This window comes from Pristis pectinata, chromosome 3 (assembly GCF_009764475.1).
Source record: "Pristis pectinata isolate sPriPec2 chromosome 3, sPriPec2.1.pri, whole genome shotgun sequence".
Lineage (NCBI taxonomy): Eukaryota > Metazoa > Chordata > Chondrichthyes > Rhinopristiformes > Pristidae > Pristis > Pristis pectinata.
The window spans coordinates 74,502-99,283 of record NC_067407.1 but is presented as its reverse complement, the minus strand read 5'-3'; the positions used below and the strand labels follow the sequence as shown (position 1 = coordinate 99,283).

The window sequence follows — 24,782 nt, the reverse complement described above, 5'->3', positions numbered from 1 at the left end:
AAAAGCACAGTCTAATTAGGGACAGTCAGCATGGCTTTGTTTGGGGCAGGTCATGTCTGACTAATCTGATTGAGTGTTTCAAGGAGGTGACGAAGGTAATTGAGGGTGTAGCAATGGATGTTGTCTACATGGATTTTCGGTACATGGCCCCCTAAAAGTGGCTGCACAGGTTGATAGGGTGGCAAAGAAGGCGTATGGCATGCTTGCCTTCATTAGATGAGGCATTGAGTTCAAGAGCCAGGAAGTTATGTTACACTTTATAAAACTCTAGTTAGGCCATATTTAGAGTATTGTGTTCAATTCTGGTCTCCTCAGTATTGGAAGGATGTGGAGGCTTTGGAGAGGGTCAGAGGAGGCTTACCAGGATGCTGTCTGGTTTGGAGGACATATGCTATAAGGAGAGGTTGGACAAGCTGGGGCTGTTTTCCCTGGAGTGGTGGAGGCTGAGGGGAGACTTGATTGAAGTTTATAAAATTACACAAGGCATAGATAAGATAGAGTAGATAGCCAGTATCTTTTTCCCGGATTGAAATGTCTAGTACTAAAGGGAATGTATTTAAGGTGAGAAGGGGAAAGTACAAAGGAGATGTGCGGGGTAAGTTTTTCACACAGAGTCGTGGGTATCTGGGATGTACTGCCAGGGGTGGTGGTGAAGGCAGATAGCTTAGGAGCGTTTTGAAGACTCTTAGACAGGCACATGAATATGCAGAGAAAGGAGGGACATGGTCAATGTGTGGGGAAAGAGGGACAAGATTAATTAGGAGTCATTGGTTTAATTAGCTCGGCGCAATATCATGGGCTGTAGGGCCTGTTCCTGTGCTGTACTGTTCAATGTTCTATGTTGTAAGTGCAAAGTGATGCATTTTGGGAAGTGAAACCACGGCAGGATATACACATTGAATGTCAGGGCCCTGGGGACTATTGTCGAACAGGAACTTAGGGGTACGAGTATATAGTTCCCTGAAAGTAGCTACACTGGTATATAAGGTGGTGCTTTCCTTCATTGGATGGGGCATTGAGTACAAGAGTACATGTTACAGCTGTACGTGACATTGATGACACAACACCTGGAGTGTTGTGTGCAGTTCTGGTCACCATACTATAGGAAGGATGTGATTAAGGTAGAGAAGGTGCAGAAAGGATTCACAAAGATGTTACCAGGATTGGAGGGCTTGAGTTATAAGGAAAGACTGGATAGGTTGGGATTGTTTTCCCTGGAGCAAAGGAGGCTGAGAGGTGACGTTATAGAGGTTTATAAAATCATGAGGGGCATAAATAAGATAGATGGTCACGGTCTTTTTCCCAGGTAGTGGAGTCTAAAGCTAGAGGGCAGAGGTTTAAGGTGAAAGGGGAAAGAGTTAAATGACATCTAAGGGGCACATTTTTCACAGAGAGGATGGTGGGTATGAGCTGCCAGAGGAATTGGGAGAGTCAAGTAGAATTACAATTTTTAAATACATTTGGACAGGTAGAGTCATAGAGTAATACAGCACGGAAACGGGCCCTTCAGCCCAACTGGTCCATGCTGACCACAGCATACTCCCTGCTTGTCCCAGTTGCCTGTGTTCAATCCATAACCCTCCAAGCTCCTCCCCTCCATGTACCTATCAAAATGCCTCTTCTGTTGTAATTGTACCCGCCTCGACACTTCCTCTGGGAGCTCATTCCAGGTACTCATTACCCTCTGTGTAAAGAAGTTACCTCAGGTCTCTCTTAAATCTCTCCCCCCCTTATCTTTTATCAGTAAGATCAGCCATGATATTATTGAATGGCAGAGCAGGCTCGATGGGCCACATGGCCGACTCCTGCTCCTCGTTCATCTTTTCTTATCTGTACCCTCTAGTTATGGACTCCCCAACACTGAAGAAAAGACTATGACTGTCCACCTTATCTCCACACACAGATGACCATGTTGATCCCTAAGGGACTTATTCTCTCCCTCATTACCCTTCTTTAAGATAAGATATCTTTATTTGTCACATGTACGTCGAAACACACAGTGAAATACATCCTTGCGTAGGGTGTACTGGGGGCAACCCGCAAGTGTCACCATGTTTCTGGCACCAACATAGCATGCCCACAACTTCCTAACCTGTACGTCTTTGGAATGTGGGAGAAAACTGGAGCACCCGGAGGAAACCCACGCAGACACGGGGAGAACATACAAGCTCCTTAGAGACAGCAGCCGGAATTGAACCCGGGTGGCTGGCGCTGTAATAGTGTTATGCTAACCGCTACACTACCGTTTTGCTCTTAATATATTTATAGAATCTTTCAGGATTTTCCTTTACCTTATCTGCCAAAGATATCTCATGTCCCCTTTTTGCCCTCCTGATTTCCTTCCTAAGTGTACTCCTGCATCCCTTATACTCGGCAAGGGATTCACTTAATCCCAGCTGCCTCCTTTTTCCTGACCAGAGCTTCAATATCCCTCATTAACCAGGGTTCCAAATCCTGCCAACCTTACCCTTCACTCTAGCAGGAACATGCTGTTATTGAACTCTCCCTATTTTACTTTGAAAAGCCTCCCACTTGCCAGATGTCCCTTTACCTGCAAATAGCCTCTCAATTACCTTTACAAGTTCCTGTCTAATGCCCTCAAAGTTAGCCTTGCCCCAATTTAGGACCTTAACTTGTGGACCAGTCCTGTCTTTTTCCATAACTATCTTAAACTATCAGAATTATGGTCACTGGTCCAAAGTACTCTCCACGGCACATCATTTTCCAAGAAGGGGTCAGGTGTTGTCCCCTCTCTAGTACATATTGTTTGAGGGAATTCTGACAATACAACACTCCCTCAGCACTGTCCATCCCACAGCACACTCCCTTCAACGAAGGGATGAAAACACAGATGGTTTTTTTCTCTGAAGCATCGGCGAACTTCTGTCATGCTCCTGGCCCATAGTCTTCCCTCATTTGGTATCACTAAAGCCTTCTTATATTGGAGACCCTGCCTGGAGTTTGTGCTAGAGTCCCTAGAGTGCAAGCTGAAGCCCCTATCTCATTCCTTGACTCCAAGGACACTTCCAGTGAGGCTGTGAGATTCCTGCTGGAATTGAACAGCTGGGATAGAATTTGCAAACGATTGGCTTCCAATGTGTTTAACTCCATCTCTCTCCCATTGGCACAGTGGTCCCATGGATTCTACCTCACACATCTCCATGGACACAACGGGTTTGAATTCTTCTGTAAGACCAAGGAATTGAAGAAAAAGTGGCTGGAGCAGTTTGCAATGGCTCTGTGAGTATTATCTGTGCAGCACACACTGGGTCTCACCAGGAGAGGGTTCCAAAACACCAACTTACACTGGGATGGGAAAATGCACTGGTGTTTAGCTCTGCAGTGTTCTCCCATACATCCACCCCACATAGAAGGAGGCCACTTGAACATAGCACGTAAAACAGTACAGCACAGGAATAGTCCTTCAGCCCATGATGTCCGGTTGAACATGATGCCAAATTATACTAAATCTCTTCTGCCTATTCCTAGACCATACCCCTCCATTCCCTGCATATTCATGTGTCTATCTAACAGCCTTTTAAATGCCACTATTGCATCTGCTTCCATCACTACCCCTGGCAGCCCATTCCAGGTACCTATCATTCTCTGTATGTAAAAAAATCAGGCCCTCCTTTAAATTTTTCCCCTCTCCTTAAATGCATGTCCTCAGGTATTTGACATTTCTACCCTGGGAGAGAGATTCTGACTGTCTACCCTATCTATGCCTTTCATATCAGGTCGCCCCTCTGCCTCTGATGTTCCAGAGAAAACAGTCCAAGTTTGTCTAACCTCTCCTTATAGCTCATATACTCTATTCCAGGCAGCATCCTGGTAAACCTCTTTTGCACCCTTTCTAAAGACTCCACATCCTTCCTACAATGGACCAACCAGAATTGCACATCTACTCCAAGTGCAGTCTAACCAAAATTTTATACAGCTGAACCATGACTTCTTTACTGTTATATTCAATGCCCCAACCAATGAAAGCAAGCAGGCCATACACTTTCTTTACCACCCTATCTACATGTGTGGCCACTTTCAGGGAGCTATGGACTTGGACCCCAAGATCCCTCTGTACAGCAATGCTGTTAAGGGTCCTGCCGTTAACTGTATACTTTCTCTATACCTCCCAAAGTGCAACACCTCACACTTGCTCGAATTAAACTCCATCTGCCATTTCTCCGCCCATAACTGTAACTGATCCACATCCTGCTGTATCTTTTGATAGCCCTCTACATTTGCACAACTTCACCAATCTTTGTCATACAGTCATACAGCAACAGGCGCTTCGGTCTAACTGGTCCATGCTGATCAAGTTGCTCATCCAAACTAGTCCCATTTGCCTGAATTTGGCATATAACCTTCCAAACCTTTCCTATCCATGTAAGATAAGATAAGATAAGATTTCTTTATTAGTCACATGTACATCGAAACACACAGTGAAATGCATCTTTTGCGTAGAGTGTTCTGGGGGCAGCCTGCAAGTGTCGCCACGCTTCCAGCGCCAACGTAGCATGCCCACAACTTCCTAACCCGTACGTCTTTGGAATGTGGGAGGAAACCGGAGCACCCGGAGGAAACCCATGCAGAAACGGGGGAGGACGTACAAACTCCTTACAGACAGTGGCCGGAATTGAACCTGGATCACTGGCACTGTAAAGCGTTATGCTAACCGCTACACTACCTGTCCAACTATCTTTTAAAAGTTGTTATTGTACCTGCTTCAACTACTTACTCTGACATCTCATTCCACATACCTTCTGTGTGTAAAAAAATGATGCCCTTCAAGTTCCTATTAATTCTTTCCCCTCTCACCTTAAACCTATACCCTCTAGTTCTTGATTCCACAACCCTGGGAAAAAGACCATAGAGCGCATTCACCCTATCTATGCCCCTCATGATTTTATACACCTCTATAAGATCACCTCTCAGTCTACTTTATGAGAAATACAGTACATCCCAAGCTTGTCCAACCTTTCCCAATAACTCAGTCCCTCAAATCCTGGCAACATCCATGTAAATCTTTCCTGCACTCTTTCCAGTTTAGTAACATTTTTTCTACAGCAGAGTGACCAAAATCTCAGGATTGCTGCCAGTGCCACATGGTAGTGAAGGTAAGAAAAGGAGGAGATGGCAGATGAATGTGTGGCTGAGGAGTTGGAGCAGGGGGCAAGGTTTTAGATTTTTGGATCATTGGGATCTCTTCTGGGGAAGGTGGGACCTGTACAGAGTGGATGGGTTACACCTGAATTCAAGGGGGACCAATATCCTTGCAGGCAGGTTTGTTACTGTGGTTCGGGAGGGTTTTAACTAGTTTGCAAGGGGGATGGGAACCAGAGGGATAGGTCTGTGGTTGAAGTGCATGGAGTAAAGACAGATAGAACGTACAGAGAGGCTTTGAGGAAGGAGAAGCAGAGTATAGGGTATAAAAGTAGTAAGGTGGATGGGCTAAAGTGCATTTGCTTAAATGCAAGAAGCATCAGGAATAAGGGTGATGAACTGAGAGTTTGGATAAATACATGGAACTATGATATTGTGCCTCTTGCAGAGACTTGGCTGTCACCAGACCAGGAATGGATACTGAATATTCCCGGATTTCAGTGTTTCAAAAGGGGTGGAGGGGGCAGAAGAGGAGGAGAGTTGGCGTTACTGGTCAGGGATACTATTACAGCTGCAGAAAGGGTGGATAATGTAGAAGGATCCTCTCTAGAGTCAGTATGGGTGGAAGTTAGGAACAAGAAAGGAGCAGTTACTCTACTGGGAGTATCCTATAGACTCCCTGGTAGCAGCAAGGATACTGAGGAGCAGATTGGAAAGGTGCAAAAATGACAGGGTTGTTATCATGGGAGACTTCAACTTTTGAAATATTGATTGGCACCTGCTAAGTACCAAAGGTTTAGACAGGGCAGAGTTTGCTAAGTGTGTCCAGGAAGGATTCCTGTCACAGTATGTTGACAGGCCGACTAGAGGGAATGCCATATTAGATCCAGTGTTAGGTAATGAACCGGGTCAGGTGACGGATCTCTCAGTGGGTGAGCATTTGGGGGACAGTGACCATTGCTCCATAACCTTTAGAATTGTCATGGACAGGGATAGGAGCAAAGAGGACGGGAAGATATTTAATTGGGGAAGGGCAAATTATGAGGCTATAAGGCTGGAACCTGCGGGTGTGAATTGGGATGACATTTTTGAAGGGAAATGTTCTATGGAGATGTGGTCGTTGTTCAGGGATCTCTTGCAGGATTTTAGGGATAAATTTGTCCCGGTGAGGCAGAGAAGGAATGGCAGGGTGAAGGAACCATGGGTGACAAGAGAGGTGGAACATCTAGTTAGGAGGGAGAAGGCAGCGTACTTAAGGTGTAGGCAGCAAGGATCAGATGGGGCTCTTGAGGAATATAGGGTAGCAAGGAAGGAACTTAAGAAGGGGCTGAGGAGAGCAAGAAGGGGACATGAAAAGGCCTTGGCGAGTAGGGTTCAGGAAAACCCCAAGGCATTTTTCACTTATGTGAAGAGCAGAAGGATGACGAGAGTAAAGGTAGGACTGATTAGAGACAAAGGTGGGAAGATGTGTCTGGAAGCTGTGGAAGTGGGTGAGGTTCTCAATGAATACTTCTCTTCAGTATTCACCAAGGAGAGGGGCCTTGATAATGCTGAGGACAGTGTTGGTAAGGTTAATGTTCGAGAGTATGTAGATATCAAGAGAGAGGATATGTTGGAGCTGTTAGAAAATATTAGGACAGATAAGTCCCCGGGGCCTGACGGAATTTTCCCCAGGCTACTCCGTGAGGCGAGGAAGGAGATTGCTGAACCGTTAGCTAGGATCTTTGAGTCCTCATTGTCCACAGGAATGGTACTGGAGGATTGGAGGGTGGCAAATGTTGTCCCCTTATTCAAAAAAGGTAGTAGGGATAGTCCAGGGAATTATAGACCAGTGAGCCTTACGTCTATGGTGGGCAAGCTGTTGGAAAGGATTCTTAGAGATAGGATCTATGGGCATTTAGAGAATCATGGTCTGAACAGGGACAGCCAGCATGGCTTTATGAGGGCAGATCATGTCTCACAAGCCTGATAGTGTTCTTTGAGGAAGTGACCAGACAGATTGATGAGGGTAGTGCAGTAGATGTGGTCTACATGGATTTTAGTAAGGCATTTGACAAGGTTCCATATGATAGGCTTCTTCAGGAGGTCAGAGGGCATGGTATCCAGACAAGTTTGGCCGTGTGGATTCAGAATTGGCTTGCCTGCAGAAAGCAGAGGGATGTGGTGGAGGGAGTGCATTCAGATTGGAGGGCTGTGACTAGCGGCGTCCCACAACGATCGGTTCTGGGACCTCTGCTTTTCGTGATTTTTATTAATGACTTGGATGAGGGGGTAGAAGGGTGGGTTGGCAAGTTTGCAGACGACACAAAGGTTGGTGGTGTTGTGGATAGTGTGAAGGATTGTCGAAGATTGCAGAGGGACATTGATAGGATGCAGAGTTGGGCTGAGAGGTGGCAGATGGAGTTCAATCCGGAGAAATGTGAGGTGGTACACTTTGGAAGGACAAACTCCAAGGCAGAGTACAAAGTTAATGGCAGGTTTCTGGGCAGTGTGGAGGAGCAGAGGGATCTGGGATCCATATCCACAGATCCCTGAAAGTTGCCTCACAGGTGGATAGGGTAGTTAAGAAAGCTTATGGGATATTATCATTCATAAGTCGTGGGATCAAGTTTAAGAGCCGCGAGGTAATGATGCAGCTCTACAAAACTCTGGTTAGACGACACTTAGAGTACTGTGTCTAGTTCTGGTTGCCTCATTATAGGAAGGATGTGGAGGCGTTGGAAAGGGTGCTGAGGAGATTTACCAGGATGCTGCCTGGTTTAGAGAGTATGGATTATGAGGAGAGACAAAGGGAGGTAGGGCTTTACTCTTTGGACAGAAAGAGGATGAGAGGAGACATGATAGAGGTATACAAAATATTAAGAAGGATAGATAGAGTGGACAGCCAGCGCCTCTTTCCCAGGGCACCAATGCTCAATACAAGAGGGTATGGCTTTAAAGTAATGGGTGGGAAGTTCAAGGGAGATATCAGACGGAGGTTTTTTTTTACCAGGGAGTGGTTGGGGCATGGAATGTGCTGCCTAGGGTGGTGGTGGAGGCAGTACATTGGTCAAATTCAAGAGATTGCTAGATAAGCATATGGAGGAATTTAAAATACAGGGATATGTGGGAGGGAGGGGTTAGATAGACTTAGGTGAGGTTTAAATGTCGGCTCTACATTGTGGGCCGAAGGGCCTGTATTATGCTGTGATTCTATTGTTCTATGATTCTATGAAACTGAACACAATACTCCAAGTGCAGCCTCACTAGCATCATGTACAACTGCACCATAATCTCCCAACTTCTGTACTCAGTGCTATTGAAGGCCAGCGTGCCAAAAGCCTTCTTCACCTCCCTACCTGTGACTCCACTTTCTGTGAACCATGTACTCGTACTTCACAGTCCCTCTGTTGTACAACACTCCCCAGAATCCTGCTGTTCATTGTGAAAGTCCTACCTGGATTTGACTTTTCAAGATGTCACACCTCGCACTAATCCAAATTAAACTCCATTTGCCATTCCTCAGACCACTTACTCAGCTGTATAAAATTCCCCTGTAATTTTTGATAACCTTCTTCATTGTCCACTGCACCATTGATTTTAGTGTCATCTGCAAACTCACTAACCATGCCTTGTGCACTCTTATCCAAATCGTTGATATAGATGACAAACAACTATGGGCCCAGCACCAACCTCTGAGGCACACCACTGGTCACGGGCCTCCAGTCCAAGAAACAACCTTCCACCATCACCCTCTGCTTTCTACTGTCAGCCAACTGTGTATCCAATTAACCAGTTCTCCCTGGGTTCCATAAGATCTCACCTTGCAGAGTAGACTACCATGTGGAACCTTATCAAAGACCTAACTGAAGCCCCTACAGACTATGTCTCCCACCCTGCCCTAATTGACCTTCTTGGTCACATCATCAAAAATTCAATTAACTTTGTGTCATCTGTTCAGACAGGCCCCGTGAGGAATATAGAGTAGCGAGGAAGGAACTTAAGAAAGGGCTGAGGAGAGCTAGAAGGGGACATGAAAAGGCTTTGGCTAGTAGGGTTAAGGAAAATCAAAAGGCCTTTTCACGTACATGAAGGGTAGGAGGATGGCTAGGGTTAAGGTAGGTCCGATTAAAGACAAAGGTGGGAGAATGTGCCTGGAGGCGGCGGAAGTGGGAGAAGTTCTCAATGAATACTTCTCTTCGGTATTCACCGAGGAGAGGGGTCTTGATGACGCGGAAGGGAGTGCTGGTAAGTGTAATGTTCTCGAGGTTGTAGATATCAAGAGAGAGGATGTGTTGAAGTTGTTAAATAATATCAAGACAGATAAAAAACCGGGGCCTGACGGGATTTTCCCCAGGCTGCTTCGAGAGGCGAGGGAGGAGATTGTTGAACCGCTGGTAAGGATCTTTGAGTCCTCGCTGTCCACGGGGATGGTGCCGGAGGATTGGAGTGTGGCGAATGTTGTCCCCTTGTTCAAAAAAGGTAGTAGGGATAATCCAGGGAATTACAGACCGGTGAGTCTCACGTCTATGGTGGGTAAGCTGTTAGAAAGGATTCTAAGAGATAGGATCTATGAACACCTAGAGAATCATGGACTGATTAGGGACAGCCAGCATGGCTTTGTGAAGGGAAGATCTTGCCTCACAAGCCTGATAGAGTTCTTTGAGGAGGTGATGAGGAAGATTGATGAGGGTAGTGTGGTGGATGTGGTCTATATGGATTTTAGTAAGGCGTTTGATAAGGTTCCTCATGGTAGGCTTCTTCAGAAGGTCAGAGGCCAAGGGATCCAGGGAAGCTTGGCTGTGTGGATTAGGAATTGGCTTGCCTGTAGAAAGCAGAGGGTTGTAGTGGAGGGAGTACCCTCAGATTGGAGGACAGTGACTAGTGGTGTCCCGCAGGGATCGGTTCTGGGACCTCTACTTTTTGTGATATTTATAGATGACTTAGATGAGGGGGTGGGAGGCTGGATTAGTAAGTTTGTGGACGACACTAAGATTGGCGGTGTTGTGGATAGTGTGGAGGGCTGACAGAGCTTACTGAGAGATATTGATAGGATGCAGAGCTGGGCTGACAAGTGGCAGATGGAGTTCAATCCGGAGAAGTGTGAGGTGGTACACTTTGGAAGGACAAACTCCAGGGCAGAGTACAGGGTAAATGGCAAGGTACTTGGCAGTGTAGAGGAGCAGAGGGATCTGGGGGTTCATATTCACAGTTCACTGAAAGTTGCCTCACAGGTAGAGAGAGCAGTTAAGAAGGCCTATGGGATGTTAGCTTTCATAAGTCTTGGGATTGAGTTTAAGAGCCCGGAAGTGATGATGCAGCTTTACAAAACTCTAGTTAGACCACACTTAGAGTACTGTGATCAGTTCTGGTCGCCGCATTATAGGAAGGATGTGGAGGCGTTGGAGAGGGTGCAGAGGAGATTTACCAGGATGCTGCCTGGACTAGAGCGTATGGAATATGAGGAGAGGCTTAGAGTGCTAGGGCTTTATTCACTGGAAAGGAGGAGGATGAGAGGAGACATGATAGAGGTATATAAAATATTGAGAGGAATAGATAGAGTAGACAGTCAGCGCCTCCTACCCAGGGCACCAATCCTGAAGACAAGAGGGCATGGCTTTAAGGTTATGGGTGGGAGGTTCAGGGGAGATGTCAAGGGGAGGTTTTTCACCCAGAGAGTGGTTGGTGCATGGAATGCACTGCCTGGGGTGGTGGTGGAGGCAGATTCATTGGACAGGTTCAAGAGTTTGTTGGATAGGCATATGGAGGAATGTGAGATAGAGAGATACGCGGGAGGAAAGGGTTAGATAGTGTGAGGGTGGTTTGATGGACGGCACAACATGGTGGGCCGAAGGGCCTGTTTTGTGCTGTATGGTTCTATGGTTCATCTGCAAACTTACTAACTCACCCATCAGCATTTTCATCCAAGTGATTTCTTTCTATCACAAACAACAGAGGCCCGAGCACCGATCCCCATGGAACACCACTGGTCATGGACCTTCAACCAGAACAACACCCTTCCATAGAACCATAGAACAATACAGCACAATACAGGCCCTTTGGCCCACCATGTTGTGCCGATCTTCAAACCTTACCTAAGACCATCTAACCCCTTCCACCCACATATCCCTCTATCTTAAATTCCTCCATATGCTTTTCTAACAATCTCTTGAACTTGACCAATGTATCAGCCTCCACCACCACCCCAGGCAGCGGATTCCATGCACCAACCACTCTCTGGCTGAAAACCTCCCTCTGACATCTCCCTTGAACTTCCCACCCATTACCTTAAAGCCATGTCCTCTTGTTTTGAGCAGTGGTGCCCTGGGAAAGAGGTGCTGGCTGTCCACTCTATCTATTCCTCTTAATATCTTGTATACCTCTATCATGTCTCCCCTCATCCTTCTCTGCAATGAGTAAAGCCCTCGCTCCTTTAGTCTCTTCTCATAATCCATACTCTCTAATCCAGGTAGCATCCTGGTAAATCACCTCTGCATCATCTCCAACACCTCCACATCCTTCCTATAATGAGGCAACCAGAACTGGACACGGTACTCGAAGTGTGGTCTAACCAGAGTTTTGTAAAGCTGCATCATTACTTCGCGGCTCTTAAACTCAATCCCACGACTTATGAAAGCTAACATCCCATAAACTTTCTTAACTACCCTATCCACCTGTGAGGCAACTTTCAGTGACATGTGGATATGAACCCCCAGATCCCTCTGCTCCACCACACTGCCCAGAATCCTGCCATTGACCTTGTACTCCACCTTGGAGTTTCTCCTTCCAAAGTGTACCACCTCACACTTCTCCGGATTGAACTCCATCTGCCACTTCTCAGCCCATTTCTGCATCCTATCATTGTCCCTCCGTAAGTTCGACAGCCCTCCACACTATCCACAACACCACTGATCTTTGTGTCATCTGCAAACTTGCTAACCCACCCTTCCACCCCCTCATCTAAGTCATTAATAAATATCACAAAAAGTAGAGGTCCCAGAACCGATCCCTGTGGGACACCAATAGTCACCGCCCTCCAATCCGAATGCACTCTCTCCACCACAACCCTCTGCTTTCTACAGGCAAGCAAATTCTGAATCTACACGGCCAAACCTTCCGGGATCCCTTGGCCTCGGACCTTCTGAAGAAGCCTACCATGTGGAACCTTGTCAAAGCCTTACCAAAATCCATGTAGACCACATCTACTGCACTACCCTCATCAATCTGGTCACCTCCTCAAAGAACCCTATCAGGCTTGTGAGGCAAGATCTTCCCTTCACAAAGCCATGCTGGCTGTCCCTAATCAGTCCATGATTCTCTAAGTGCTCATAGATTCTATCTCTTAGAATCCTTTCTAACAGCTTACCCACCATAGACGTGAGACTCACTGGTCTGTAATTCCCTGGACTATCCCTACTACCTTTTTTGAATAAGTGGACACATTTGCCACCCTCCAGTCCTCCGGTACCATTCCCATGAACATCAAGGTCTCAAAGATCCTAGGCAACGGTTCAGCCATCTCCTCCCTTGCCTCACGAAGCAGCCTGGGGAATATTCCGTCAGGCCCCGGGGATTTGTCCGTCCTAATATTTTCTAACAGCTCCAACACATCCTCTCTTTTGATATCAACATACTCTAGAACATTACCCTTACCAACACTGTCCTCAGCATCATCAAGACCCCTCTCCTTGGTGAATACTGAAGAGAAGTATTCATTGAGAACCTCACTCACTTCCACAGCCTCCAGGCACATCTTCCCATCTTTGTCTTTAATCGGACCTACCTTTACTCTAGCCATCCTTCTCTTCACATAGGATAAGAAAGCCTTGGGATTCTCCTTATCCCTACTCGCTAAAGCCTTTTCATGTCCCCCTTCTTGCTCTCTTCAGCCCCTTCTTAACTTCTTTCCTTGCTATTCTATATTCCGCATGAACCCTATCTGATCTTAGCTGCTTACACCTTATGTATGTTGCCTTCTTCTTCCTAACTAGTTGTTCAACCTCCCTTGTCACCCATGGTTCCTTCACCCTGCCATTCTTTCTCTGCCTCACCAGGACAAATTTATCCCTAACACCCTGCAAGAGATCCCTGAACATCGACCACATCTCCATCGTACATTACCCTTCAAAAATGTCATCCCCATTTACACTCTCCTCGCCTTATAGCCTCATAATTTGCCTTTCTCCAATTAAACATCTTCCTGTCCTCTTTGCTCCTATCCCTGTCCATGACAATGCTAAAGGTTATGGAGCAATGGTCACTGTCCCCCAAATGCTCACCCACTGAGATATCTGTCACCTGACCTGGTTCATTACCTAAAACTACATCAAATATGGCATCCCCTCTAGTCGGTCTGTCAACATACTGTGACAGGAATCTGTCCTGGACACACTTAACAAACTCTGCCCCGTCTAAACCTTTGGCACTAAGCAGGTGCCAATCAATATTTGGGAAGTTGAAGTCTCCCACGATAATAACCCTGTTACTTTTGCATCTTTCCAAAATCTGCCTCCCAATCTGCTCCTCAGTATCCCTGCTGCTACCGGGGTGCCTATAGAATACTCCCAGTAGAGTAACTGCTCCTTACTTGTTCCTAACTTCCACCCATATTGACTCTAGAGAGGATCCTTCTTCATTATCCACCCTTTCTGCAGCTGTAATATAGAACCATAGAACACTACAGCACAGAAAACAGGCCATTTGGCCCTTCTAGTCTGTGCTGAAACGGTATTCCTCTAGTCCCATTTACCTGCACCCAGTCCATAACCCTCCAGACCTCTCCCGTCCATGTATCTATCCAATTTATTCTTAAAACTCAAGAGTGAGCCCGCATTCACTACATCAGATGGCAGCCCGTTCCATACTCCCACCACTCTTTGAGTGAAGAAGTTTCCCCCTGATGTTCTCGCTAAGCTTTTCCCCTTTTACCCTAAAGCCATTTCCTCTCGTACTTATCTCTCCTAATCTAGGTGGAAAGAGCCTACTCGCATTAACTCTGTCTATGCCCGTCATAATTTTGTAAACCTCTATCAAATCTCCCCTCATTCTTCTGCACTCCAAGGAATAAAGTCCTAACCTGTTCGGTCTTTCCCTGTAACTCAACTCCTGAAGACCTGGCAACATTCTAGTAAATCTCCTCTGCACTCTTTCAATCTTACTGATATCCTTTCTATAGTTAGGTGACCAGAACTGCACACAATACTCCAAATTTGGCCTCACCAGTGACTTATACAACCTCACCATAACATCTCAACTCCTATACTCAATACTTTGATTTATGAATGCCAGGATGCCAAAAGCCTTCTTTACAACCCTGTCTACCTGTGACGCCACTTTCAGGGAATTACGTATCTGAACTCCCAGATCCCTTTGTTCCTCCGTACTCCCCAGTGCCCTACCATTTACTGTGTATGTCCTCCCTTGATTTGTCCTTCCAAAATGCAACACCTCACACTTGTCTGCATTAAATTCCATCTGCCATTTTCTGGCCCATTCTTCCAGTCGGTTCAGATCCCTCTGCAAGCTTTGAAATCCTTCCTCGCTGTCCACTACACCTCCAATCTTAGTGTCATCAGCAAACTTGCTGATCCAATTTACCACATTATCATCTAGATCATTGATATAGACAACAAACAACAATGGTCCCAGCACAGATCCCTGAGGCACACCACTAGTCACAGGCCTCCAGTCTGAGAAACAATCATCCACTACCACTCTCTGCCTTCTCCCACACAGCCAATTTCAAATCCAGTTTACAACCTTTCCATGGATGCCTAGTGACTGAACCTTATGAACTAACCTCCCATGTGGTACCTTGTCAAAGGCCTTAGTAAAGTCCATGTAGACAACATCCACTGCCTTTCCTTCATTTACTTTCTTGGTGACCTCCTCAAAAAACTCTACAAGATTCATTAAACATGATCTACCACGCACAAAGCCATGCTGATCATCCTTAATCAGCCCTTGGCTGTCCAAATACTTGTATATCCAATCTCTCAGAACACTTTCCAATAATTCCAATACTGATGTCAGGCTCACCCGCCTGTAATTACCTGGTTTACTATTAGAGCCTTTTTTAAACAACGGAACAACATGAGCTACCCTCCAGTCCTCTGGCACCGCACCCATGGCTAAGGACATTTTAAATATATCTGCCAGGACCCCTGCAATTTCTACACCAGTCTCTCTCAATGTCCGAGGAAATATCTTGTCAGGCCCGGGGGATTTATCTACCTTTATTCGCTGTAAAGCAGGAAGCACCTCCTGCTCTTTAATCTCTATATGTTCCATGACACTACTGCTTGTTTCTCTTCCTACCATATCCTCTATGCCCGTTACCTGAGTAAATACTGATGCAAGAAAACTGTTTAAGATCTCCCCTACCTCCTGAGGCTCCACACATAGACGTCCGCTCTGATCTTCTAGGGGACCAATTTTGTCCCTTACTTGATCTCAAAATGCCCAAGCATACTAGCATACCTCACACTGCTCTCACTATCGTCCATGTCCTTCTCCTTGGTGAATACTGACCAAAGTACTCATTTAGTACCTCGCCCACATCCTCTGATTCCAGGCATAAATTTCCTCTTTTATCCTTGAGTGGTCCTACCCTTTCCCTCGTCACCCTCTTTCTTTAAATGTAAGTACAAACCGCCTTGGGATTCTCTTTAATGCTACTTGCCATGGATATTTCATGGCCTCTTTTGGCTTTCCTAACCCCCTGCTTGAGGTCTTACACTTGATTTGGTCCATCAAGTCTTTACCAGCTCAAAGAGCAATCCCATTCCTCACTGATATTCCCTGTAACCTGTTCTCCCCATATTCCCATCAACTCTCCCTGATTCTTATTCAGCCACTCACTAGGGTCAATTTATAGCAGCCCACACATCTTTGGGATGTCCAAGAAACCAGAGCACCCAGAGGAAACCCACCAAGTCACAGGGAGAACGTACAAACTCCACACAGATTGAACCTGGGTCTCTGGAGCTGTGAGGCTATGGCTCTACCAGCTGCATCTCTGGGATACTCAAGGCTGGTGAAATTCAGAGGTTTTTGTAGTAGCCTGCACCTCCACCAATCTCTTTATAGCAGACATATTTGTCCATGGCACCATTGATAGGAAGGGTTACTGTTCACTCCAGGTGGAGTCACCCATCTTTTCATACTGAGGACTCTCTCCATCCTGTTGTGTTGCACAATCTATGTACTGAACAGGACACACTCAGAGTGAATCTGGCAGCTCAAAACTGGCATCCTTGAGGACGTTAGAAGTAGAGGCTCTGCAGTCTTGCTACATCAAGTGTGAGGAGGCTCTGAGAACATAGAACAGTATAGCACTGAAACAGGCTCCTCAGCCCATGATGTTGTGCCAAATTAATTAAACACAAATTCCTTCACAAGGTCCATGTCCCTCCATTCTCTGCACATTCATGTGCCTATCTAAGAGCCTCTTAAACGTCTCTATCATATTTGCCTCCACCACCTGGCAGCACATTCCAGGCACATACCACTCTCTGTGTGTAAAGAAAACTTGCCCTGCGTATCTTCTTTGTTCTTTCTCCCTCTGACCTTAAATGCATGCCTTCTAGTATTAGACGTTTGTACCCTGGGAGAAAGATACTGGCTATCAATGCCTTATAATCTTAGAAACTTCTATCAGTTCTCCCCTCATCCTTCACCACTCCAGAGAAAACAACTGAAGCCTGTCCAACCTCTCTCCATAGCACATGCCCTCTAATCCAGGCATCATCCTGGTAAACATCTTCTGCACCCCCTCCAAAGCCTTTGCATCCTTCCTGACCAGAATTGAATGCAACACTCCAAGTGCACCTAACCAGAGTTTTATAAAGCTGCAACATAACTTCCTAACTCTTGAACTCAGTGCCTCAACTAATAAAGGCAAGCATGCCATATGCCTTCTTTACCTCCCTATCTCTCTGTGCAGCCACTTTCGGGGAGCTATGGACTTGGAAGACCCCCAATACTCAGTGATAAGATCCAACAAGTGTCAAGGTTGAAGCTTTCACAACCAGTTCACAATCAGAAGGACTGAGTGGGTGATCCATCTTGGTTTCCTCCTGAGATCCCAGCATCACAGAAGCCAGTCTCCAGCCAATGACGTTCACTCTGCATGATATTAAGAACTGGCTGAGAGCACTGTATACAGCAGAGACTACAGGACCAATGTCTCAGGACCTGTGCTTCAGGACAAGGCACTCCCCTAACCAAGCTGTTCCAGTGTTACAACACTGGTAACTGCCCAACAACATGAAAAGTTGCCCGGGTATGTAATGGGAAAACTCCATTCTGGCCAATTACCACCCAGTCAATCTAAATCATCAGCAAAGTGATGGAAGGTGTCATCAGCAGTGCTGTTAATTGGCACTTATTCACCAACAAGAATGGTTACTTCAAGTGCCGGGCTTTAGATGTTTCAGAAAGGACAGGGAGGGAGCCAAAAGAGGTGCAGGAGTAGCTCTGTTGATCAGAGATAGTGTCACGGCTGCAGAAAAGGTGGATGTCATGGAGGGATTGTCTACGGAGTCTCTTTGGGTGGAGGTTAGGAACAGGAAGGAGTCAATAACTTTATTGGGTGTTTTTTATAGGCCGCCCAATAGTAACGGGGATATCGAGGAGCAGATAGGGCAACAGATCCTTGAAAGGTGTGATAATAACATTGTTGTGATGGGAGATTTTAATTTCCCAAATATCAATTGGCATCTCCATACAGCAAGGGGTTTAGATGGGGTGGAGTTTGTTAAATGTGTTCAGGAAGGATTCTTGATACAATATATAGATATAGGGGCATGCAAAAGTTTGGGCACCACTGGTCAAAATTTCTGTTACTGTGAATAGCTAAGCAAGTAGAAAATGACCTGATTTCCAAAAGGCATAAAGTTAAAGATGAAACATATTGTTGATATTTTAAGCAAGATTACTTTTTTATTTCCATCTTTTACGATTTCAAAATAACAAAAAAGGAAAAGGGCCCAAAGCAAAAGTTTGGGCACCCTGCATGGTCAGTACTTAGTAACACCCCTTTTGGCAAGTATGACAGCTTATAAATGCTTTCTGTAGCCAGCTAAGAGTCTTTCAATTCTTGTTTGGGGGATTTTCGTCCATCCTTCCTTGCAAAAGTCTTCTAGTTCTGTGAGATTCTTGGGCTGTCTTTCATGCACTGCTCTTTTGAGGTCTATCCACAGATTTTCAATGATGTTTAGGTCGGGGGACTGTGAGGGCCATGGCAAAACCTTCAGCTTGTGCCTGTTGAGGTAATCCATTGTGAATTTTGAGGTGTATTTAGGATCATCAGCCTGTTGTAGAAGCCATCCTCTTTTCGTCTTCAGCTTTTTTACGGACGATGTGATGTTTGCTTCCAGAATTTGCTGGTATTTAATTGAATTCATTCTTCCCTCTACCAGTAAAATGTTCCCCATGCCACTGGCTGTAACACAAGCCCAAAGCATGATCAATCCACCCCCATGCTTAACAGTTGGCGAGGTGTTCTTTTCATGAAATTCTGCACCCTTTTTTCTCCAAACGTACCTTTGCTCATTGCGGCCAAAATGTTCTATTTTAACTTCATCAGTCCACAGGACTTGTTTCCAAAATACATCAGGCTTGTTTAGATGTTCCTTTGCAAACTTCTGAAGCTGAATTTTGTGGTGAGGATGCAGGAAAGGTTTTCTTCTGATGACTCTTCCATGAAGGTCATATTTGTGCAGGTGTTGCTGCACAGTAGAACAGTGCTCCACCACTCCAGAGTCTGCTAAATCTTCCTGAAGGTCTTTTGCAGTCAAACGGGGGTTTTGATTTGCCTTTCTAGCAATCCTACAAGCAGTTCTCTCGGAAAGTTTTCTTGGTCTTCCAGACCTCAACTTGACCTCCACCATTCCTGTTAACTGCCATTTCTTAATTACATTACGAACTGAGGAAACAGCTACCTGAAAACACTTTGCTATCTTCTTATAGCCTTCTCCCGCTTTGTGGGCATCATTTATTTTAATTTTCAGAGTGCTAGGCAGCTGCTTAGAGGAGCCCATGGCTGCTGATTGTTGGGACAAGGTTTGAGGAGTCAGGGTATTTATAAAGCTTTGAAATTTACATCACCTGGCCTTTCCCAACGATGACTGTGAACAAGCCATAGCCCTAACAAGCTAATGAAGGACTGAGACCTTAGTAAAAGTTATCTGAGATCTCAAACTTCTTGGGGTGCCCAAACTTTTGCATGGTGCTCCTTTCCTTTTTTCACTCTAAAATTGTACAAAACAAAAATAATACACTAATCTTGCTTAAAATGTTGAAAAGATCGTTTCATCTTTAACTTTATGACTTTTGGAGATCAGTACATCTTCTACTCACTTAACTATTCACAGTAATAGAAATTTTGACCGGGGTGCCCAAACTTTTGCATGCCACTGTAAGCCTACAAGAGGAGAGGCTGTGCTTGATTTGGTATTGGGAAGTGAACCTGGTCAGGTGTCAGATCTCACAGTGGGAGAGCATTTTGAAGATAGTGATCAAATTCTATCTCCTTTACAATAGCATTGGAGAGAGAGAGGAACAGACAGACTAGAAAGGCGTTCAGTTGGAGTAAAGGGAATTATGAGGCTCTCAGGCAGGAAATTGGAAACTTAAATTGGGAAGAGATGTTGTCAGGGAAAAGTACAGAAGAAATGTGGCAAATATTCAGGGGATATTTGTGTGGAGTTCTGCATAGGCATGTTCCAATGAGACAGGGAAGTTATGATAGGATACAGGAACCGTAGTGTACAAAGGCTGTAATAAATCTAGTCAAAAGGAAAAGAAAAGCTCACAAAAGGTTCAGAGAGCTCGGTAATGTTAGAGATCTGGAGAGTATAAGGCTAACAGGAAGGAGCTTAAGAAGGAAATTAGGAGAGCCAGAAGGGGACGTGAGAAGGCCTTGGCGGGCAGGATTAAGGAAAACCCCAAGGCATTGTACAAGTATGTGAAGAGCAAGAGGATAAGATGCGAACGAGTAGGATCTATCAAGTGCAACAGTGGGAAAGTGTGTATGGATCCAGAAGAAATAGCAGAGGTACTTAATGAATACTTTACATCAGTATTCACTACGGAAAAAGATCTTGGAGATTGTAGTGAGGACTTGCAGCGGGCTGAAAAGCTTGAGCATGTAGATATTAAGAAAGAGGTGGTGCTGAAACTTTTGGAAAGCATCAAGTTGGATAAGTCACCGGGATCGGATGAGATGTACCCCAAGTTACTGTGGGAGGCGAGGGAGGAGATTGCGGAGCCTCTGATGATGATCTTTGCATCATCAATGGAGACGGGAGAGGTTCCGGAGGATTGGAGGGTTGTGGATGTTGTTCCCTCATTCAAGAAAGGGAGTAGAGATAGCCCACGAAATTATAGACCAGTGAGTCTTACTTCAGTCATTGGTAAGTTGATGGAGAAGATCCTGAGAGGCAGAATTTATGAACATTTGGAGAGGTATAATATGATTAGAAATAGTCAGCATGGCTTTGTCAAGGGCAGGTCCTGCCTTACGAGCCTGATTGAATTTTTTGAGGATGTGACTAAACACATCGATGAAGGGAGAGCAGTAGATGTAGTGTATATGGACTTCAGCAAGGCATTTGATAAGGTACCCCATGCAAGGCTTATTGAGAAAGTAAGGAGGCATGAGATCCAAGGGGACATTGCTTTGCGGATTCAGAACTGGATGGCCCGCAGAAGGCAAAAAGTGGTTGTTGACGGGTCATATTCTGCATGGAGATCAGTGACCAGTGGTGTACCTCAAGGATCAGCAAACTTACTCTTTGTGATTTTTATAAACGACCTGGATGAGGAAGTGGAGGGATGGGTTAGTAAGTTTGCTGATGACACAAAGGTTGGAGGTGTTGTGGATAGTATGGAGGGCTGTCAGAGGTTACAGCGGGACATAGGATGCAAAGTTGGGCTGAGAAGTGGCAGATGGAGTTCAACCCAGATAAGTGTGAAGTGGTTCAGTTTGGTAGGTCAAATATGATGGCAGAGTATAGTATTTATGGTAGGACCCTTGGCAGTGTGGAGGATCAGAGGGATCTTGGGGTCCGAGTCCATAGGACGCTCAAAGCAGCTGCACAGGTTGACTCTGTGGTTAAGAAGGCATATGGTGTATTGTCCTTCATCAATCATGGAATTGAATTTAGGAGCCGAGAGGTAATGTTGCAGCTATATAGGACCCTGGTCAGACCCCACTTGGAGTACTGTGCTCAGTTCTGGTCGCCTCACTACAGGAAGGATGTGGAAGCCATAGAGAGGGTGCAGAGGAGATTTACAAGGATGCTGCCTGGATTGTGGAGTATGCCTTATGAAAACCGGTTGAGGGAACTCGGCCTTTTCTCCTTGGAGTGACGGAGGATGAGGGGGGACCTGACAGAGGTGTATAAGATGATGAGAGGTTTTGATCGTGTGGATAGTCAGAGGCTTTTTCCCAGGGCTGAAATGGTTGCCACAAGAGGACATAGGTTTAAGGTGCTGGGGAGTAGGTATAGAGGAGGTGTCAGGGGTAAGTTTTTTACTCAGAGAGTGGTGAGTGTGTGGAATGGGCTGCCAGCAACAGTGGTGGAGGCGGATACGATAGGGTCTTTTAAGAGACTTTTGGATAGGTACATGGAGCTGAGAAAAATAGAGGGCTATGGGTAAGCCTAGTTATTTCTAAGGTAGGGACATGTTCGGCACATCTTTGTGGGCCGAAGGGCCTGAATTGTGCTGTAGGTTTTCTATATTCTATGTTCTGACAACCTGCTTACCATTGCCCAGTTTAGTTTTCACATGGACCATTCATCGAATCGTACAGTACAGAAGTGGGCCCTTCAGCCCACCTCACATGTGCCGACCGTGATGCCGATCTACACTAATCCCATTTGCCTGCATTAGGCACATATTCCTTTCCTAATCCATTATCTGTCCAAATGCCTTTTAAGTGTTGTAATTGTACCTGCCTCCACCACCTTCTCTGGCAGCTCGTCCAGATATTCGCCACCCTCTGTGTGAAAAAGTTGCCCCTCACGTCCCCTTTAAGCCTTTTCCCTCTTACCTGAAATCTATCACTCTAGTTTTATACTCCCCTACCCTAGGAAAAAGTCTGTGAACATTCACCTAATTCATGCACCTCATGATTTTATATGCCTGTAATAAGAGCCTCCTGCCTCCACCACTTTCTCTCGATGCTCATTACAGATATTCACCTTCCTCTGTGTGAAAAACAAACCCCTCAGAGCTCCTTTAAATTTCTCCCCCCTCACCTTCAACCTGTGCCCTTTAGTTCCAGACTCCCCTGCCCTGAAGGAAAGATTGTATCTGTCCTATCTGTGCCCCTGTATAATTTTGTAAACCATTATAAGGTCACCCCTCGGCATCCTATGTTCCTGTGAGAGTAAACAGCCTGTCTAATCTCTTCTTATAGCTACAGCCCTCCATTCCAGGCAACATTCTGGTGAATCTCTTCTGCATTCTCTCTAATGCTACCACATCCTTCCACAGTGTGGCGACCAGAAGTGTTCACAGTACTTTTAAGTGTGGTCTAACCAAAGTTTTGTACAACTGCAACATGACGTCCAACTCTTATACTCAATGCCTCAGCCTATGAAGGTAAACATACTCAATCCCTTTTTCACTACCCTATTGTAGAAGGTAACTGGAAATGTAAGGGTTAATGGTGTGCCGCTATTATTTCTTCTACCATGGCATGATATTCCTTCAACCATGGTGTGACTATAGTTATGACTGCAAGTTGTGCAGGTGCTGGTGAGAGACAAAGAAGTGCTTAAGGCATACAGTATGTGCAGTTTCCCACATAGGCTTCTTTAGATTAAGTATAAAAGAAGGGATACTAACATGTAAATCTCTGAGTGGGGATCAGTACAGAGCTCTGGTTACACTGTTTACTCTTTCTCTGTATCCCTCACTCCCGCTAGCATTAAAATAATAAAGCATTAAAATAATAAAGCATTAATTATACGCTCTTTGGTTCTGCTGTTGTCACCTGCTTTATTTCAGCACGGGACAACTTTTACACTATCCACCTGTGCTGCCACTTTCAGGGAGATATGGGCTTGCACCACAAGGTGTCTCTGAACATCAACACTCCTAAGTCCCTGCTATTTACTCTCTACCAAAATTTGACCTCCCAAAGTGCATTACCTCACACTTGCCTGAATTAAATTCCATGTGCTACCACTCCACCCTACTTTCCAGCTATGTCCTGCCATATCTTTAAACAACCTTCTTCACTATGTACGACCCCACCAATTTCTCTGTCATCTGCAAACTTACTTATCATACCCTACATTCTCAACTCAGCTCCAAACCTTATCACTGCCCTATTCCAAATATGGACTAGAAAACAGAATTCCAGAGGTTAGGTGAGAGTGACCACCCTTGACATCAGTGCAGCATTTGACCAAGTGTGGCATCAAGGGTAAAACTGATGTCTTTGGCACTAAAGGGAAAGTATTCCAGTGACTGGAGTCACACATCACACAAAGGAAGATGATGGTGGTTATTGGAGGTCAGTCATCCCAGCCCCAGGTCATCATTACAGGAGTTCCTCAGACAGTGTCCTTGGCCCAACGATCTTCAGCTGTTTCATCAGTGACCTTCTTTCCATGATGAGGTCAGTACCCAGCATCCCCATGGATGTAACTGTGGCAGATCACAGCCCCATTGTGCCTGGCCCAGGATGGAACTGGTTCTGCTCAGAGTGTGTCCTCCCTCGAGCTGTGAGGGCTTCTGCACTGCGTCTGGGGTCTCGGGATTCAAGGCTTCACCTGACAGCTGCACCTGTTCTCTGTCTTGCTGTAGGTCCAACATTCGCCCAGAACACAGTGACAGCAATGAGCACAGTTTCACCATGTACACCTTCGACCAGGTCACCGTCTGCAGTGCCTGCCGCATGTTGCTCCGGTGAGTCCAGTTCAGGATCCTCTTCTGACTTCAACTCCCAGCCCCCAGTGCCCATCTCCAGCTTTTGGTACTGACCTTCGGTTCCAGCTCCAACTCCCAGCTCCCACATCTGGCTCCTGGTTCCCACATCGAGTTCCTGGCTCCCAGCTCTCAGCTCCCAGCTCTGGATCCCAGCTCCGGGCTCCCAGCTCCAGCTCCCAGTTCGTACATCCAGCTCCTGCTTTCCACATCGAGTTCCTGGCTCCTGGCTCCAACTCCCAGTTCCCACATCCAGTTCCCGGCTCCCAGCTCCGAATCCCAGCTTCTGGCTCCCAGCTCCCAGCTCCCACATCCAGCTCCCAGCTCCCACTCTGCCAAAATGAAGCAATGACCAGGCAGCGACTCCAGAGGGGGTGGTCCCGGGCTGGTCTGCGCTTTGGACAGACAAGATCTGGAAATCTGGGGGGGTATGAGCAATTGGTGATGGGGAAATGGAGCCGAGGGCAGGTGTTGATGTGAAGAGGGGTTGATTCCACCAGCAGCTACATGTGGCAGAGATCAGGGGCAAAGAAACGGCAACAGAAAATACTGGAAACAGCAGGTCAGGTAACATCTGTGGAGGGAGAAACAGTGAACGTTTCAGATTTAAAATCCATCACTGGAGTTGAGGAAGTGAGGCCAAGTTAGTTTGAAATTGCAGAGAAGGTGGGGGTGCATGGACAGGTCAAGGGACAGGTTGTATAGACACGGAATGTCTTGTTGGCCTGACTGATAGGAAAAAGAGACCATGAGTGATG

General features: G+C 45.9%; 1 protein-coding gene across 1 annotated transcript in view; it reads left to right on the top strand.

The window, feature by feature from the left end:
• LOC127568331 (guanine nucleotide exchange factor VAV3) overlaps positions 1–24,782 on the top strand; it is a 165,278-nt gene that overhangs the window by 99,735 nt on the left and 40,761 nt on the right. Inside the window, exons 15-16 of the mRNA XM_052011949.1 lie at positions 3,131–3,240; positions 23,905–24,006. Of these exons, the coding sequence (XP_051867909.1) occupies positions 3,131–3,240; positions 23,905–24,006 (212 nt within the window). The remainder of the gene's footprint in view (positions 1–3,130; positions 3,241–23,904; positions 24,007–24,782) is intronic.